The sequence below is a fragment of the Nanorana parkeri genome, unplaced genomic scaffold (assembly GCF_000935625.1).
Source record: "Nanorana parkeri isolate BGI_ZX_2015 unplaced genomic scaffold, ASM93562v1 scaffold127, whole genome shotgun sequence".
NCBI classification, from domain to species: Eukaryota; Metazoa; Chordata; class Amphibia; order Anura; family Dicroglossidae; genus Nanorana; species Nanorana parkeri.
The window spans coordinates 152349-171297 of record NW_017306395.1 but is presented as its reverse complement, the minus strand read 5'-3'; the positions used below and the strand labels follow the sequence as shown (position 1 = coordinate 171297).

The 18949-nt window shown below is 43.5% G+C and overlaps 2 protein-coding genes across 2 annotated transcripts in view; one reads left to right on the top strand and one right to left on the bottom strand.

Annotated features, from left to right (window-relative positions):
• The first annotated feature begins 262 nt into the window (after nt 1–262).
• Nucleotides 263–9258, top strand: CUNH10orf88 (chromosome unknown C10orf88 homolog). The gene is made up of 5 exons (XM_018553681.1): nt 263–541; nt 1156–1450; nt 5500–5706; nt 7404–7723; nt 8984–9258. The coding sequence occupies exons 1-5, from the start codon at nt 408–410 to the stop codon at nt 9246–9248; spliced, it is 1221 nt and encodes a 406-aa protein (XP_018409183.1). The 5' UTR covers nt 263–407; the 3' UTR covers nt 9249–9258.
• Nucleotides 9259–16680: 7422 nt separating this feature from the next.
• The window catches only part of CUZD1 (CUB and zona pellucida like domains 1), a 30719-nt gene continuing 28450 nt past the window's right edge, over nt 16681–18949 (bottom strand). The window contains exon 9 of the mRNA XM_018553664.1: nt 16681–16850. Within this exon, the coding sequence (XP_018409166.1) occupies nt 16681–16850 (170 nt within the window). The remainder of the gene's footprint in view (nt 16851–18949) is intronic.

The following is an 18949-nucleotide window of genomic DNA, read 5'->3' as shown; positions in this document are numbered from 1 at the left end:
TTGCATGACAGCGTCGGCCATTTTTTTGGAGACCTAAACGCCTCTTTCAGGTACATTGAAAGTGTGAGAAAGAAGGAGAATGAAAGCATGGGAAATTGGAGCAGGAAAGTAACAATGCGCATTAGCAAGATGACTATTTAGCGAGGTGAGCAGACTTGTAACACGAAACTGGTAGTAGACGACTGAGGGCTACAACAAAATGGCTGCTGGTAGCAAAGGCTGACAGAGAGTTACGCCTCTAGTACCCCCTGCGGTGGGCGGAAATTGTGCTTTGGAGAATGTATTGCCCATTGTAGAAGCTCATTGATTTAGACTTGTAATGTAGTAAGTGGCTTGGCAGGCGGCCTGAGCTCCTTGTTATGGCGGTGACACGTCCAGCAATGGCATAGCAGGGTGTATGCCGGGAGATGTCCTCAGTGCAGAGTGCCCGGGGCCCTGCGCTCTGCTCCAGCTCCTGGCTCTGTCATGCTGATCTCTCCTCTGTGCTTCATGTAACACGCCCGGCCCAGCCTGCTGCCAGCACCCCGGGGATCATATCAAGGTGAGAGCAGCTTGTCATTGAATGGGCCCGCCCCCGCAGAGCTATCTGCTCAGCGTCCATCCTATATAGAGCTATTTCTCTCATTGTTTCCTGTGCAGATCTCTACCCATGGTCCCCCTCACTATTCATCCCTTTCAGGACCGACTTCCAACTGCCCCTTCCCAAACCTCCCTCATCATCCCTCTTTGCCCACGATCCCTCCCCTGCAAAGTTGGCACTCCATTGCCCCTCCCCTGCAGAGCTGTTTCTCTATGGTTCCTCACCTACAGAGGCATTTCTCTAATGTCCCTCCCCTGCAGAGGACTTTGAAGGTGCAGATCCCAGGCCTGTCATTCTTATCCTTTGATCACTACTTAGTGTGTCAGTGACTTGGAACTGTCACACTATTAGGTGTCATAATACACAGTATGTGATTCCCATTGGGGACCCTAGTCCTGGTGACAACTAGCTTTAAGAGATTTCCTGTTGTCACTAAAGCACAGGAAGTTAAGTGGAATCTGTCTTGAATGAGACACAGATGGGACCTGTAACTGCTTTAAATTCTGTTCGGATCATGTTTCTGGCGATAGTTACTGTCTGCAGTGTTCTAATGTATGCTTTGTATTTTCTTTCAGGGAGGAGTGTGTTGTATTGGAGCTGCCATGTCCCACAGGTGATGTCACTCCTTGCTCCCTGACTGTGTCCTGCGCTGCACAAGGGACACACCACATACTGGATGTCAGCTTATGCAGCGAAGCCAGAACCATAGAGGTCTACGGTGTCTCTCAGGATGGGCAGGAGGAGGAGTACCTGGGCACCAGTCGAGGAGACAAATGTACCTTCAGAAGTTCAGAAGAAGATGATGAGCCCTTTACTTTGTACAGAACATACTTGAAGTTCGATTTTCCCGTATCCACTTGTAAAGTCAAGGTACAGTTGCAAGTGTCTGCCTGTTTAAAGTGCACCTGTCATGTAGTATACTCCTTGTCGCGATGCGGACTAATAACAGCAGTGGTGCTCATAGTGATAATGAGGAATGGCGCCGTGCACATCAAATTTGTAGAAAGTGAGGATCACCAGCACTCAGAAGATGACGGTAAATCTTTGTGTTCATTTATTAAAGGAGAACTATGAGGTGAGTGCTTTTCACTCACCTCATAGTTCTAGCCGACCTGTGACAATGAGACTGTCACAGGTCATCTCAGTAGATCGGGAGGTGAGCGAACACATACCGGCGTTTGCTCACCTCTCGATCCTGTCACAGCGCTGACTGGCGGAACGGACGGGGGAGGGGGCGGGTACAGCTGGCTCTGCCTCTAGATAGGCAGAGCCAGCTGTCACTCACGCAGCTGGGCGGATCCAGACATAATTGTCGGCATCCGCTTCAGCTGCGGCGTCTCCGTATACTACAGCTCGCGGTATACTGAGTCTAGGGTGACGGGAGGACGCTAGTTTGTGTCCTCCCGTTACCCTAAGGCCCCATTCACACTGAGCGATTCGCAAATCGCGCAATTTGCATTTTGCGCCATATCGCGCGTTTGTTCGCACGATATCGCGGCAAAATCCGCTCCAAAAAGGGTCCTGCTGTAGCGACACACGACCCGCGACAGCGACGGACAGAGCCCCATTGAGATGCATTGGAGAGCGATATCGCGCGGTAAATATCCGCGATATCGCACGGATTAGCGCGCAATAAATCACTCAGTGTGAATGGGGCCTAAGGTGAACTATGGGGAAAAGCCTTTACCCCATAGTTCTCCTTTTAAAGGCAATCGTCATAGCCACCATTTCAGTGCCACGCAGGGTCCCTTCATCAGGGCAGCATAGTGACATTGTTATTATTTTGCCCTGATGAAGGACCCTACGTGGCCCCGAAAGGTTGGCTATGTGAGGTATGTGACGATTGCCTTTAACCACTTGATGACCAGGTGTTTACACCCTTTCCTGTCCAGGCCATTTTTCAGTATTCAGCGCTGCTTTACTTTGAATGACGTTTATTCCATCATGCAACGCTGTACTGAAATTAATTTTATACACTTTTTGGGGACACATAGAGCTTTCTATTGGTGGTATTTATTCACCACTGGGGGTTTTACTATATTAAGGAAAAATTACCGTAAATTTTGGGAAAAAAAACTTTTCCCTATATTAAATGATAAAACATTTAATAATACCTAATTTTTTGGTAAAATATAAAAGATCGGGTCACGTCGTGTAAATAGACACCAAACATGTCAAGCTTTAAAATTGTGCGCGCCAAGGAAACCTCAAAAAATGACAATACCCAGAATTGGCCATTGGCAACGCTTTACAAGCTTTTAACGCTCATCAGTTTAGTGTTATCAGTGATTGATGGCCCTAAAATTATTGCTCTCACTCCGATGTTCGTGGCGATATGTAACATGTATACTGCAATTATCGCTTTCGCGCGTTGGCGCACTCGACGCTTATTTACGTTTATATATGCGTATATATGGGGGTGGGGACTTAAAACTTTTTTTTTTTTGCATTTTTTTATATGTGACTTTCATTTTTATTTTTTTTACACTTAATGTTATTGCTATCACATAGAGGGATAACAATCCCCGTGTGATAACACAGGCACACTGACATGTCCTCTTTATATTTAAGACATGGCGGCACATACAAGCGATCAGACGGCTATAGAGCCACCGATTGCTTGTATGTGGAGCAGCCAGTAACGACTACAGATTCCTGGCGGGATTCTGCTCGCGCGCGGCCGTGAGCAGAGAAAAAAGACATACATTTTACGTGACCCCGCCGGGAAGGATCCGCCGTCTGCCCGTAGTTTTACAATGGGGGGACGGCAAGGGCTTAATAAATTAACACTAAGATTTACGTCATCTTCCGAGCTCTGGTGATCCTCATTTTCTACACACCTGTCGTTGTGGACTATAAGAGCCGCCATTGCCACTGCTATTGATGATCACAACCTCACCTCGTATACTAAACTAATTTGCTTAGTAAATGAGATGACGTTGTGCTAACTTCAATCATCCAATCTTGTGCAAGCAAAAATCCTGTTTTGTTTTTTTCTTGCGCAAGATTGGTTATTCTCTGCAAAGTGAGTTTTTTTGCTTTTGTTTCACCTCATTCACTACAATAAGTGAGAATTCACTTTCCAGCATGACAGTGCTTTAAGGAATCGGGGTCATTGTGTCTGATAAGAAATGTAGAGCTTTTATGTTTGGTAGGCATGCTGCCCATGTACAGTGTTCTGCGGTTATCTGCAGACGAAATGAGTGTTCATGTCGAACCCACATCGAGGCTGAGATATCCAGAACAGAGTTCTGGATATCTACACAATAGGTGGGACTTGATGGACTTATGTCTTTATTCAACCTCAAATACTATGAGTTGTCTGCTGCCTAAAGAAACCAGTCAGATGACTTTTTCCCTTTCCCAGTGTCTGAATAGAGAAAATTGACTTGTCATGGACAGCAGCTTTGCCCCAGAGACCATGAATTGGTGTAACTCCTTCTGTGCAGCCTTTCTATTATATGCAGGTAGAAACTGATCAGCCATAACATTACCACCACTGAGAGGTGAGGTGAATAACATTGATTATCTCGTTACAATGTCACCTGGAAGTGGGTGGGATATTTTAGGCAGCAAGTGAACATCTTGTCCCTAAAGTTGATGTGTTGGAAGCAGAAACAATAATGGACAAGTGTAAATATTTGAGTGACTGACAAGGGCCAAATTGTGATGTCTACATGACTGGGTCAGAGCAACTCCAAAACCTGCCGCTCTTGTGGGATGTTCCCGGTCTGCAGGCATCAGGACCTACCAAAAGTGGTCCAAGGGAGGAAAACCGGTGAACCAGCGACAGGGTCATGGGCAGCCAAGGCTCATTGATGCAGGTGGGGAGTGAAGGCTGGCCCGTGTAGTCCGATCCAATAGAAGAGCTACTGTGTTGCTGAAAACGTTAATGCTGGTTCTGATACAAAGGTGTCTGAACACACAATGCATTGCAGTTTGTTACGTATGGATCTGCATAGCCGTAGACCAGTCGCGGTTCCCATGTTGATCCGTGTCCACTGCCAAAAGTGCCTACAACGGGCACATGAGCGTCGGAACTGGACCATGGAGCAATAGAAGAAGGAGGCTTGGTCTGATGAATCACGCTTTCTTTTATATTTGGTTGGCCCGGTATGTGTGTGTGGCTTACATGGGGAAAAAGGTGGTACCAGGATGCACTATGGGAAGATGGAAAGACGGCAGAGACAGTGTGATGCTTTGGGCAATGTTCTGCTGGGATACCTTTTATTTCCGACCATTCATGTAGATGATACTTTGACACATAACACCGACCTAAACACTGTTGCTGACCAAGCGACAATGGTATTCCTCTTTCAGTCACATAATGCTCCCTGCCACACTGCAAAAATGGTTCAAGAATGGTTTGAGGTGTTGACTCGTCCTACAAATTCTCCAGATCTCAATCCAATCGAGCATCTGTGGGATGTACTGTAAAAGCAAGTCCCATCCATGGAGGCCTCACCTCACAAACACAGGATTTAAAGGATCTGCTACTGACGGCTGAGTGCCAGATAACACAGCATACAATACCTTCAGATGTCTAGTGGAGTCCATGTGTCAAAATGGGGGGAGGGGGGGACCTACTCAATATTAGGCTGGTGGTCATAATGCTAAGGATGATCTGGGTGTATCTGTTCAGTTACTTTCTGGCTCACGGCGATTCTATGGGTCAGCTCTCTGGCAGCATGTCTGACACATTTGAGATGCTTTTCCAAAGAATTTTCTTGTGAATTCCAATGGAAGTGCCACCTAGTATGCATGGTATAAAAATACAGACATTTTCCATTGTATACAAGGAACATATATCTAGATGAAAGGAGTGTTAGTGATGTGTGTAGGCAATTGTTTTTAGCCTGGTACAGGTGCATATACATATTTTACTGATAGAGACTTTTTTTTTTTCTTCTCCTGTGCAGCTACTTTCACTTGGAGGGAAACAAAGTGTCCTTGTGGGTGAGATTTCAGTGCAAGTTACGCCTGTCCCTGAAAGACGCTCCCAGACTTCATCTTTGCTGGGCCCGACCATTAATATGGAGCGTGTGCAGAGTATCATGGACAGCATGGGAGGGAAAATGTCACCTGGAGCTGAGCAGCTCATGAACATGGTACAAGCACAGCAGAAGGTGAGCACATGTGTACTGATCACAGTCACTGCAATCTTTCCAATACTTTAAAGTTAAACGCCAAACAGATATTAAAGTGACACTAAACTCAGCAGTTAAATCTTAAAAATGCATTCAAGTATCTTAACTATGAACAGAAATGTATCTTATTTGTGTATCACTCGGCTGTAGATACTCAAATCATCTCTAAATTGGTGCTGACACTGTCCTTCCTTCTGGAGGGGGGCTACTTTTCTTCCCCATGGTCCCTGTGTGTGTTGTAAAGTAGCCATCGATCCAAGCTTACTCTCCTGATAAACTATAATTTCAATACAAATTAGTAAACTTAACATGAGATTGTAGTCCATCACAGGAGTGATCTTGGAGCGGTGGCTACATTACAACACACACAGGGACCATGGGGAACAAAAGTAGTCGCCTTCCAGAAGGAAGGACAGTGTCGGCACCAATTCAGAGATTTGAGGATCTACAGCCGAGTGATACACAAATAAGATATATTTCTGTTCATAGTTAAGATACTTGGAATGCATTTTTAAGATTTAACTCCTGCATTTAGTGTCACTTTAAACAAACAATTCAATGCAGCTCAATGTCAGGGTTTTTATTGCCATGACTTAATTGGGAAATTTTCCCATCACTTTTTCCTATTCCTTAGACACCAAGGCATTAAATGAAGGGACAGGAAGGCACAGATAACAGAAAAATGTCACTGAGGTTCTAAACATTCCCCCCACAAATCTGTATTGCTGCCTCTCTTCCCATTACTTTTTGTCCCTCTGACCTCCCTGTCACAGAAACAGGAAGTGAGGGGGAAAAGGCAATAAAAACCCCACCAAAAAACCACTGGTTCTGACATTTTCCCTAATCTTTTTTTCATTAAATTTTGATACAAATATATAGCCTGTTTTATACTTACAGACAGCTCCGATTGTGGGATTTCTTTCATTAAGGGGAACTCTGCTTGCTTTATATGATCTTTGAAACCTGGGAGATCTGTCTTGATAATTGTTACTACAAGCGTGACTCCTTCTTTCCCCTTTGTGTTGACATTTTCCCTAATCTACCCAGAACTAAAAAACATGTCTAGTTTTGGGCTTTAACCTTCACAGAAGAACTGCCTTTATGTGTGATCAGCACTGCTCAGATGGACTTAGGTAGTGCTGCCCTAGGTTCTTTAGGAACAGAAGAAGTATGGTGGCACCTTACCTAATAGGACATCTGTCTCAGAAAGCTGAGGAGTCAGACTTCAAATGTGTTTGCATTGATGTTGTCCCTGTGTTCCTTCCTCTCTAGTGTGCCTGCATAGTGTCGGCATTGAATTTGTCCTGTGTACCCCTCTCGTGAGCCTGCATGGTGTCGGCATTGAATTTGTCCTGTGTGCCTGCATGGTGTCTGCAGTGATTTTGTCCCTGTGTGTCCCTCTTGTGTGCCTGCATGGTATCGGCAGTGAATTTGTCCCTTTGTTCGTTTCTTCTGTGCCTGCGTGATGTCAGCAGTGATTTTGCCCATATGTACCTCTCTTGTGTGCAAGCATAATGTCTGCAGTGATTTTGCTTCTATGTAACTCTTTTGCATGGTGATACTTGCCTGGTGTCTTCAGTGAATTTGTTCTTGTGTACTTCTGTTGTTTTGGTCAAACCTCCATAGTATCTGCAGTTTCCTTCAGTTTACGTTTTGCTATTATTTCTCACTTACAGAATCAGGCTCCATTTGGGGCTCAGTTGCTGCATCTGTTTAGTAGCTTCCAACCTAACACTCATCAGAAGAAAGAGGAACGTAAAGAGGAAACTCTTCAGCAGGCTGAAAAGACTCTTGATACACAACTGGAACCTGCACAGTGCCGTCCTTCCTACCAACAATCGTCAGCCACTGATGTCAAGTCTATGATGTCTTCATTTCTGCAGAATCAACTGGGTCAGGGCGTCACTTCCGAATCTGTTCTGCCTCTCTTGCAAAATCTTGCTCTACAGAGGAACACTGATCAAGACTGTGGAAACAAGTCATGTTCTGTGCCAAGGTGGGTAATACAGACATTTAAAGGGCAAGTCTTAAAGCCCAAATCAAGCCACATATTTTTTATATAAGCAATCCAAGCAATATCCATAAAGTGATTGTTAAGATTTGGGCTACTCTACATTCCCCTAGATGTGACTGGAAGGAGGATGATGTCATCCTTGCCTAGGCAGCCTGGGTAGAAACCAGGGGAAAGTATACTATCTCACTCCCCCCCCACGGGTTTTATTGTGAATGTTTATGCTTTTTTTCAGTTTAGAGGATGCGATGTAACACTTAAAAAGCGGACCTTGCAATTGTGGTGCAAGGTCCGATTTAAACTGGCACTAAACTCAGGCGTTAAATCTTAAAAATGCGTTTAAGCACCCTAACTATTAACAGAAATGTCTCTTGTTTGTGTATCACTCGGCTGTAGATCCTCAAATCATCTCTGAATTTGTGCTGACACTGTCCTTCCTTCTGGAGGGTGACTACTTTTGTTCCCCATGGTCCCTGTGTGTGTTGTAATGTAGTCACCGCTCCAAGCTCACTCCCGGGATGGACTACAATCTTATATTTGGTTTACTAATTTGTACTGAGATTGTAGTCCATCACAGGAGAGAGCTTGGGGCGGTGACTACTTTACAACACACACAGGGACCATGGGGGACAAAAGTAGTCACCCTCCAGAAGGAAGGACAGTGTCAGCACAAATTCAGAGATGATTTGAGGATCTACAGCCGAGTGATACACAAATAAGATACATTTCTGTTAATAGTTAGGGTGCTTGAATGCATTTTTAAGATTTAACTCCTGAGTTTAGTGTCACTTTAAGTAGGTGTTTTGCATAGCTTTCCCTTTTAATATTCTGATTTATTTTGGTAGCCAATTAGATTTTTTTCAGTGCCAACTAACCTTCATATACATACAGGGAGCACAGCCCACCTGCCAGTCTTTTTATGCAGTAGATCCTTTATTGCATTAGTCTACCTGGTTTTCTGGTGATCCTGTTGGGCCCTAGATGTCTTTTGCATACAATAGCCTGATTTATATATAAGAAAGCCCACACTATGAAGATTCTCCTCTTCGAAACACTGATGTAGGAAGCAGAGGGAGATTACGTCTCGGCAGGCTTCAGGCAGTACACTCCTACAGACCAGGTGGGTTGCTCTGTGAAATCTGGATGCATTGGATTTTAGCACAGTTGCAAAGTTTACTTTGATGGTCTTAGTAGCTCAATAATTGTTTTCACTTGTTGTCTGAAGTGTTTTCGATTTTATTGCAGAGAAGATGAGCTAGATCCAGCTTTGGAGAAAGTGCTGTCTGCTCACCTCGAGCGTATGGAGAGGAATCTTATGAACCACATTGATCAGAGGATGAAATGTTTACAGGAGCACCTGGACACCAGAATAGACCAATTATTAGTATGTTTGCTGGAGAGAGGCGGCAAGTCTAATCCACATCCTGTAACTACCGGAGACAAACTTGTCAATGGACACACGGATTACACATATGATGACAGTGACTGTAATGTACTGTCCGTGCACTAACATACACTGACTGACCCTTGATGGTGCTTGTACAGAAGGGTCACGCAGTAAGATGAATGCTTACCTCTTACCAATGCTGTTTCCTAATCTCCAGAAATTTGAACTGTGTTGCCACATGGTATCCTCCCCAATATATACGGTTTACTCTTGTGATCCAAATCCGTGCAGCCCATTTTTTTATTTGCTAGCTACACATCAGAACTACATAATCTAATTGACCATATAAACCGGTGAACAGTAATATGTAAATGGACCTGCAAGATTTTAAGCTCCTGTTATGGTTTTAAGACACGGCTGTTGGGTATCTTTTTAGCTGTTAGTGATACCTACCTTAGGTTTAAAGTAGGAATGCACCGATACTAGTATCAGTGCCGATACCGAGTATGTAGGTGAGTACTCGTACTCACCCAAATGCTCCGGCGCTTACCCCGATACCGGAACTTCCGGTCAGCGGGAGATTTCCTCTGACCGGCAGTGCCACGAACATGGAGCCGTCTTCCAGGCCAATCAAGAAGGCAGGCGTTGGGTAATGACTCGCCCCCGGCTTCCTGATTGGTCGGGAAGCTGGCTCCATGCTGTGCCGCCGGCTCCAAGCTGTGCGGTTGGGAAGCTGGCTTCCCGGCCAATCAGCATGGAGCTGGCAAAACAGCATGCAGGCGGCTTCACGGCCAATCAAAAAGCTGGGTGGCAGGTAATGACAAGCCGCCTGGCTTCCTGAATGCCCAGGAAGCTGGCTCCATGCTAGGGGAAGTACCAGTAACTGTACTAGGTATCGGCGAGTACCGACATATAAATATCGGTACTTGTACTCGATACCAGAAAACTGGTATCGGTGCATCCCTAGTTTGAAGTGACCCTGTCACCTAGAATTAAAAAAAATAAAATAATTCTGCTTGCAGAGGGTGACCAGACATACTGCTGGTTAAAGATGAATCTGCATCCAACAATTCCATGCGTGTCGGATGTAGAAGAAACTTTGGCCAGCGGTATCTGGTAAATACAGAGGAGAAGGTCAGTGCTGGCAGCAGGACATGTGAGTATTAAATTACTTATTTTCCAGGCAGCATTTTTTTGTCATGTACAGGTGGCATGACCACTTATAAAATCTTTATAATTAATTTATATACACTAACATATGTTGCTCCTTGTACAGCTGGGCTATTGGACAAGCTTTGTAGTCTGTACGGTCCATTCAGGTTAATAAAACGGACTGGTTTCATGAATGATGTCTCCACTATACCAGGAATGTTGTGATACTACATTACCACATTCATACCGGAGCTTCTTTTTATAAAGGTTTTCTGGATTCAGAGGATCAATGTATTCAATACTCTCTTGGAATTGGTTAGTAAAACAAAAAATACTTTGCTGACTCTGCCCCTCTTTGCTGTTTCACGCTGTCTGTTGCATTCTCTGTTATGTGAAATGAATGAAAAAGCCAACGAGGAGAATGTGATCCCCTTATAAAAGCTGTGGGGACACAAAGATCTCATTGGTAGCTGTGCTGTCAGGTTGGCTGGTCTCCAAATAGTTGTTTAATTAATGCATGTCATTAAAACGCATGGAAGGGAATCTATCAAAACTGGAGCAGACAAAATCTGGAGCAGCTCTGGTCTTAAGGGACCATTCACACCAGACGCTGCACTAATCACACAGCGTCTGGTGTGCGGTGCCCCGTCACAGTGCCGAAACATTGATCCCAGAGCTTCGCACAGTGTACTTTTTTTTGTTAGAACTTTATTGAAACGTCACAAGTGACATTTCATTCAGTTCTATGTGCGAGGCGGTTGTACTGTGTCGCATCCCACTGTGCTGAAAAAAAAAGTACAGCACCGTGTTGCCATCGTAATGGGGTGGTGTGAACCGAGCCCGTCCGTGACAAGGCAAATTGCCTTATCTTGCTCTGGAGACAACGACCATCTGGAGATGGTGTGAATGGACCCTTCAAGTATACTTATTTTTTTTTAAATTCTGTGTTTATTGAAACAAATAACAGAAAGATACATGAATACCGAGCATAGAGAACGTATTACAGCGCTGATATTAACATTTTAAACAAAAGCGGTCTCATAGGAGAGCATAGAGATCCATATCACATGTCGGCTTGGGATAATGCTACGTCTATGTATACCTGTAATCAGATATATGCTGTAAACATGGTCTCGAGATTGAAAAGTATCGGCTGTTTAAGCAAACAACAACTTATAAATACTGATTTCCTGCCAGTTCGAGAGGTCACGTTTGATTGCCTGTAGTAAAGGGACATAATTTTCAGCATATAAGTAGTCCGGGTCCGCTGTAACACGTACTCCCAGATGGTTGAGACTCTTCTGTGACCAACGGAACTGGCAGGAGGACCTCGCATGGTCTAGCTCCATCGGGGGTAAGGAGATGTTAAGAGCTTCCGACTTGGCCTGATTTACCAAAAAATTAGAGAGCTTTCCATACGTGTCGAACGCTTTCATAAGGGCAGGGATCGAGGACGTTGGACGGGATATAAAGAGAATCAGATCATCTGCGTAGGCTGCCAATTTGTGAGTCCCCGAGGGAGCCTGAAGGCCCCCGACAGAATCATCTGCCCTAATGGTGCATAGTAGGGGTTCCAACGTGAGGATAAAAATGAGCGGGGACAGGGGGCATCCCTGGCGGGTGCCATTGGAGATGGAAAAATATTCTGAACGAGTTTCATTAACTCTCACAGCTGCCGTTGGGGATGAGTAAAGAGCCATAATCCATGACCGCATAAGTGCCCCCAGTCCTAGATGTTGGAGCGTAGACTTGAGGAAATTCCAGTCAACCTGATCGAACGCCTTCTCCGCATCGATGGAGAGGAGCAAAAGAGGGCGCATGTCCGGCCGCACCGAGCTATCACCTCCCGCCCGCGAGAACAGTTCGAGGAGATTTGTCTGTCGGTGACCTCTACCAGCGGTGAGCATATGTCCAGCAACTGACATGGGGTAAAATCTGCGGTAAATCGTCTTCTATTCTGCCGTCCCGGGGATACTGCACGGAGCTCACGTGAAGTGCTGCCTCACTCCGCCATGTCCAGGACACGCCCCCTCAAGTATACTTATTGACCAATATTCAGCAATACCACTAAGGCATTAAATATCATTGCAGCCAACAGAATGGTGACGGGTACCCTTTAAAATTGTATTAGGTGGCAGAAACCTTACTCTGGTGTATAATTGACATTATATCACTTAGTGTGTGTCATTCCTCACGTAGCCAATAAAAACTTGTTGAAAAGCTCAGCAGCAAGTCTCTGTCTTGACATTTGCTGAAAACTGCTATGGGTGGTTTGCATGGAAAATGGTCACATAACATAAACCATTACCAGTTTTATCACTTTGGAAAACACAGAAGCCAAACTAAATATGGCATCTACAGACCTTCCTGATGCTACTCCTTTATGTAGGGATTTCAGTTTTGGCTACTGTGGTGAGTAGATCTGTATTGTACAGGTGAAACTCGAATAATTAGAATATCATGCAAAGTTTATTTATTTCACTAATGCAACTTAAAAGGTGAAACTAATATATGAGATAGACTCATTACATGCAAAGCAAGATAATTCAAGCGTGATTTGTCATAATTGTGATGATTATGGCTTACAGCGATGAAAACCCAGAGAACCCCAAATCCACAACTTCAAAAAAGTAGATTATTACATGCAATCAATAAAACAAGCATTGTACATAGAACAATATCGGACCTCTGAAAAGTACAAGCATGCATATGTACTCAGTACTTGGTTTGGGCCCCTTTTGCAGCACCTACTGCAATTACTTTTGCACGATATTCTAATTATTCAAGTTTCACCTGTATTTCCAATACAATAGCCTTTAAAATGCCCAAACGCTGCTGGGAAGGAACCGTGCCGTTTCTTCTAAGTAAAGAACATGTTTTGTGCTCTTTCAGAGGGAAAAACGACAGGTGTAGTTTTATCACAGCAATACAGATAACTACTGTAAATATTAAAGGGACTTTACCATCTGTGTATATCACCATACAGGTTAGGTTTAATGAAAGCGGACATTGCAGCAATCTAGGAGAGGTGACCAGGACAGAGGCCCTACAGGCAGCAATGCTGTGACCTTTATGTATAGTCATTCATTACATAGACATCTACAAGCATTCATGGGTCCGTTGTTTTTCATGTACTGAATTGATTCTCGCTACTGGGGAAATCATAACTTTTGAAGCAGTTTCTTAGGAAACCAGTAACACTAACCACTTTAGGACCAACATGTTCTTCATTACAAGGCCATTATTCAGTATTCAGTGCTCTGATAGTTTGACTGAGAATTACTACGTCATGCAGCACTGTGCACAAATTAATTTTATATCATTTTTTAAGACATAGAGCTTTCTTTTAGTGGCATTTAATAAGTGATGTAAAAAAAATTTTTTACTACATAAAGGAAAACAGACCAAAATATTTGGGGGAAAAAAAAACATTTTCCTTACTTTCTGTTATAAAAGTGCCAGCACAATATGAAAACCTCCCAATGATTCCTTTTTGGATAAGTAGACAACCCGAGGTACTATGATTTTTCTTTCCCCACAATTTTTGGGAAATGAAGAAACATGCCAGTATTGAGGGGTTTAAAACAAGAAGCTTGTTAACGGTGCACTGCACTAGATACATTGAATGCACAGGTCATACACAGAGGGATGAGGTAAAGGGGTTAATGTACAGTGGGAGGATGGAGATGGAGGGGTAATATTCAGATGTAAAAAATAAGGGCAGTGAAGGGGTTAATATACAGGTCATAGCAGAGGTATAATGGCGCTGACATAGGAAAGGAGTGGGTGTGAGAGTTTATTTTTTTGTTGCTGCTGCAGCTTGTTTTCACCAGGTGCTAGTGAATGTTTTATTCATTCATTGGTTCCTTTACTCTCCCCTGCCTCTGTTGTAAGAGGAAGGGGAGAGCTTGTAAAAATTGCCATGTGATTGCTGAAATAACCACTCACAGGCATAATAAGGCACATAGCCAGTCTGACCTTCTCTGGTGCTCTCCACTGTCTATATGGAGGTTTCCAGAAAGGTTTATGAGTACACCTTCCTGGAACAATAGGGTTGCGGACTGGCCACTTTTCTATGTACGTTTGAAGTAGATGTAACCCCCAACTAGACAATATTTAGTTTGCAAAAGCACTGTGTATCCCAAACAATTGGCATTTCTTTCTCATCCATTGAGTGACACCGGAAGCCTTTCCCCTTCCGGTTATACTTCCCACTACAGGGAAGGACACGGGCAAAAAGAAGATAAAAAATTATAGGCCAGCCCAAGATAATCCCTTCTACTATTAGCATGCCTCAGTTTTTTCCTAGTGTCCTAGGAAGATGGATGTCTTTTCTTCAGGTCTGCCGTGAGAAGTCTAGCCTAACTGCTAACATAAGCTGCTTTTTCAGACTCCATTCTGGTAACGACGGTGTAGCCGTTGGCATTGGCTCAGTGCTTGCCCTGTGTCTGAAGACTCACTTTATGTATAGGCCGATTGGGCTACCTCATTTGCTTGAAACTCTAGTCACCTTTTAAAATTCCAGATCAGAGTGGGTGCCATTGGGGCTTTTTTAGAATTACTAGTGTAACATCGACTATAAGTCGGTGAAGGTTCTCATTTACTATAAGGTGGACGAGCCTTTGACTTGCTAAGACTAAGTTAGTCCATGGTGACTCTTTCCAGGTTGCCGGCTGCTTCTAGCTCTCTCTGGTCTTACGTTGATGGGTCAGAGTGTGGTGTTGATGAAAGCAGAGAAGGTGCTCCGTTACCTCCGTTGGAACAAGTAGTCAAGTGCTGTTAAATCCAAAAATGTTAGCTGGTGTTGGAGCTTACCCAGGGTTAATGCCATCACCCTCTCTCATATACAGTAACTATTTTCAGGCCTGGCGATTGGCCACCGTGGCCTGAACACTGCATCATAGGAGGAGGGTACACGCTCCCCCATACCCAGAAAAATGGGTAAAAAATGTTTTCTGAGGGCTCTGACTGACTATTGTAGAGGCAGTGAAGTGTGGCGGAGATGTGTATAAGTGGGTGGGTGGATGGATGTGGTCTAGCAAGAACGTGTCTTTAGAAATAAACTCCAGCCACATCCACCTGGACCTAAACTGAAGAAGTGAATATTTGCAGGGAATATCTAGAAGTTTACCTGTTGTCTCATAGCTGTATAAAGCTATATGCAATTGTAAGCAATTTCACCAGTCATTTCTTAAATCTAAATAAAATGATTAGAAATAACCTGAAATGATATTAGGTATACACTGGATTTTTTTACATCATGCAAGCAAAGCTTACTTAAAAAAAAGTCCCTTTTATGTAGTGAGTGCTGCCTTCCATCTGTCCATCAGTTTAATCAACTTCCTGGATTCCCAGGGTGCTTTGCATCTCCTTCCCTGGTGCGTAATGTGATGCAATCTCGATTTCTCAAGACTATAGCCCATCATGCATTGCATCCAGCAAGCAATGATAATGTTACATTGTTCAGATTTTGAGTTGTAGTTCAGAAGGCAGGCTCTGTGAGTTGTGACAAGGAAGTACATATTCACAGGGCTGAGTAAAATGGTGTCAGTGCATTGAGGAAGTACATCCTATGGGCATCTCCAATAACGTCTAGATGCATATGGTTATTAGGAGTGCGATAGAACTTATGGAAATTTAATATAGAAATACAGATTTATTTTTAGCTTTATGATCATAGATGCTGTACTCCTTAAGCTTCATGCTTTGCTCAGTGGAATTTCTAAATGCAGCAGTGATAATGTGCAAAGTTTAGAACCCTTAACAACCAATCAGGTTTGACTTTAGTGAAGTCAGATCAGAGTAGTTGCTGTGCTGTAGGTTACTGCTGTACAATAAATTAGCACCAATTGTTTATTTTTTATATTTATTACAGGTATTTATATAGAGCTGACAATTTACACAGAGCACATTCACATCAGTCCCTGCCCTCAAGGAGCTTACAATCTAAGGTCCATATCACATATGCATACATAGAGGGCCAATTTAGACAGGAGCCAATTCCTCTACCAGCATGTCTTTGGAGTGTGGGAGGAAACCCACACAAACACAGGGAGAACATGCAAACTCTTTGCAGATGGTGACCTGGCCGATAAACCAGTTAAAACAATTTTTAAGACTGCTTAGTTATGTTACCGAATTATAAAAGATAGGTTAAGGTCTGCAATTTGGCAAGTTTAAGATGTTATTGCTTTATTGAATTAAACAAGACAATGAGCTATTATAATATGTACTGGCAATTGTCAGTATTAGAAACAAATAGAAATAAGTCTTTATTATAGACGGAGAAACTTGTTCATATCCGTGGCACACTCGTTTATACATGAGTATGTTTATGCTTTCTTCTCTTCTGCAGATAACTGGGTCCACGTGGAGCACTGCAGGGTGTGTGTATATGGAGTCCTCAGTTTGTGGCCACTGCATGGTATCTGTAACCTGTGGGCTCTCTTCTGGTGTACCTGAGTACCACAAATGCCACTATGAGGGCATTGAGTACCAGTACAGAGATGCCCAACACATACAAGCTGCTCTGGTCTGTCTTCACAACATCTTCTGTCTTCTCACTGGCAGAGCCTGGGGAAAGGAGAATCAGAGACATTATATATATCACATCTACAGGACAATTGAAGGGAGACAGTAAAGGGCAGGCCGCAGTGAAACGTGGGAAGCCTTGGTTGCAATTTGCCCAATATAGTGATTGGGGATTTGGGGCTCCAGAAAGCTCTGGAAGCTACCTGATGATTTCTTATCCTATCTCATCATTGTTTCCGAAAGCCACCTGCACTCCCTACGGTCTCACAACCTCACAATATCAGTGGTGCTCGATGTGATCTCACGGATGGCGCTGTGCAAAACTCAGAGTAATCACAGTGGTTCACCGTCACACACAAAGGAAAATTCCAATATCAGTATCTCGTTGATATGTTTATTTGAGAAATGTCACGTCATGTCATCAGAAGCTAACGTTTCGGGATATAAAATTATAAAATCTGCGCTTATGGATTGATTTGGAGTGTAATCAAAAGCTGCTGCACTGTGGACCCTAAATGGTCAATAATGGTTATAGTAATGAGTGTACACTATTATCTTTCTATATCCTTTTTAGCTGCACAACAGCATTACTATAGTTTGTTGCACCTTTGAAATAATTGTTACAATTGCTAGGAATATAGCGATTGACGTGGTGACACTCAGGTCACATAAATTTTGTTGCACATAAATTTTGATGCACAGGCATTGTGCCTTCTTATTATTTTATCTAAGTTGTCACTGAGACAGTAACACACTTGATGATTTTAGGTCAACTATTTACTATTATTATTACTATTGCACAATATTAATATATTAAACCTGCCACTGACTCTTAGCGCTGCACACTCATTACTATAACGTTTCGGGACCTCGCAGGGGCCCTTTACTATGTCACTCCGGTGATGGGTCCCTACGAGGTCCCGAAACATTAGCTTCTGATGACATGATGTGACATTTCTCAAAGAAACATATCAACGAGATACTGATATTGGAATTTTCCTTTGTGTGTGACGGTGAACCACTGTGATTATCCTATCTCATGTTTCCTCTTTTAACCTCCCTGGCGGTATGATTATTTCGCTTTTCGTTATTTTTTCGGCGCAATTTTTTTTTGGATTTATTTCGTTATTTTATTTTGTCGTTTCTTCCGGTTTTTTTTTTCGAATTTCCCGCCGGTTCCGCCCCCATGCGTCAGCCCGCAAGGGACGGAACCCGGAAGACAGATGCCGGCGCCGGCCGGAGGACACCGCACGGCTCGAGGGACAAGGTAAGTAAATACTGTGGGATATTCCCGAGTGTAGCTCAGGGTATGGAGAAGTAACCCCGAGCTACACTCGGGAATACCGCCAAGGAGGTTAAAGACCAGTGACCCGTTTATGGTGCATTAAGATGCCATAACTACCTTTTAAGCAAAAACCTTTAGTTACAAATTGCCCAATAAAGTGCTTGGAGATTTGGGGCTCCAGAATGCTCTGGAAGCTACCTGATGATGTCTTATCCTATTTGAAGTTGCCTCTTTTACAGACTAGTGGCTCATTTCTGATGCTTTAAGATGTCACAGGTACCCTCTAAAGAAAAGTTTGGCTTGATCTGTGTACATAGGAACTGCCATTTCTGTTCATCATGTACACCCGTTCTTTTACCTGCTTTGCAGAGGTACATGGTGGTTGTGCTTTTTTGCTCCTTCACTCATGTAATTCTATGAGGGTGATTTACTAACGGCAAACAGGCTATTCACTTTTGCTCTGTTGACTTCCAACATCTAATCATGTGCAAGCAAAAATAGTTTATTTTATTTTCCCAGCACGTGCTTTGGTATTCTTTGCAAAGTGAATTTTCACCAAATTCACTAAGCTAAGGAAGAGTTTCTTGCAAAGTGCAAATTCCCTTGTAAAGTGAACAGCCTATTTTAGTAAATCAACCAGTATGACTCACTGAAAATAATGCACTCCCTATGTGGCTGATAGCTCAACACGTAAGCAGGAAAATAGCTAATCTACCAATGTCAACCTATAATGCCGTGTTTCCCCGAAAGTAAGACCTACCCCGAAAATAAGACCTAGTTCGGTGGTAGATCTCATATTACAGAAATCCCTGAAGATAGTGCTAGCTGCAGCTATCTCCCGCCCCCCCCCCACCAG

Excerpts from the sequence above, each read along its gene's own strand:
- CUNH10orf88 (XM_018553681.1), top strand. The coding sequence starts at position 408 with ATGTCCTCAGTGCAGAGTGCCCGGGGCCCTGCGCTCTGCTCCAGCTCC. Across the intron at positions 542-1,155 it reads ACCCCGGGGATCATATCAAG|GGAGGAGTGTGTTGTATTGG; the intron begins GTGAGAGCAGCT and ends ATTTTCTTTCAG. Across the intron at positions 5,707-7,403 it reads TGGTACAAGCACAGCAGAAG|AATCAGGCTCCATTTGGGGC; the intron begins GTGAGCACATGT and ends TCTCACTTACAG.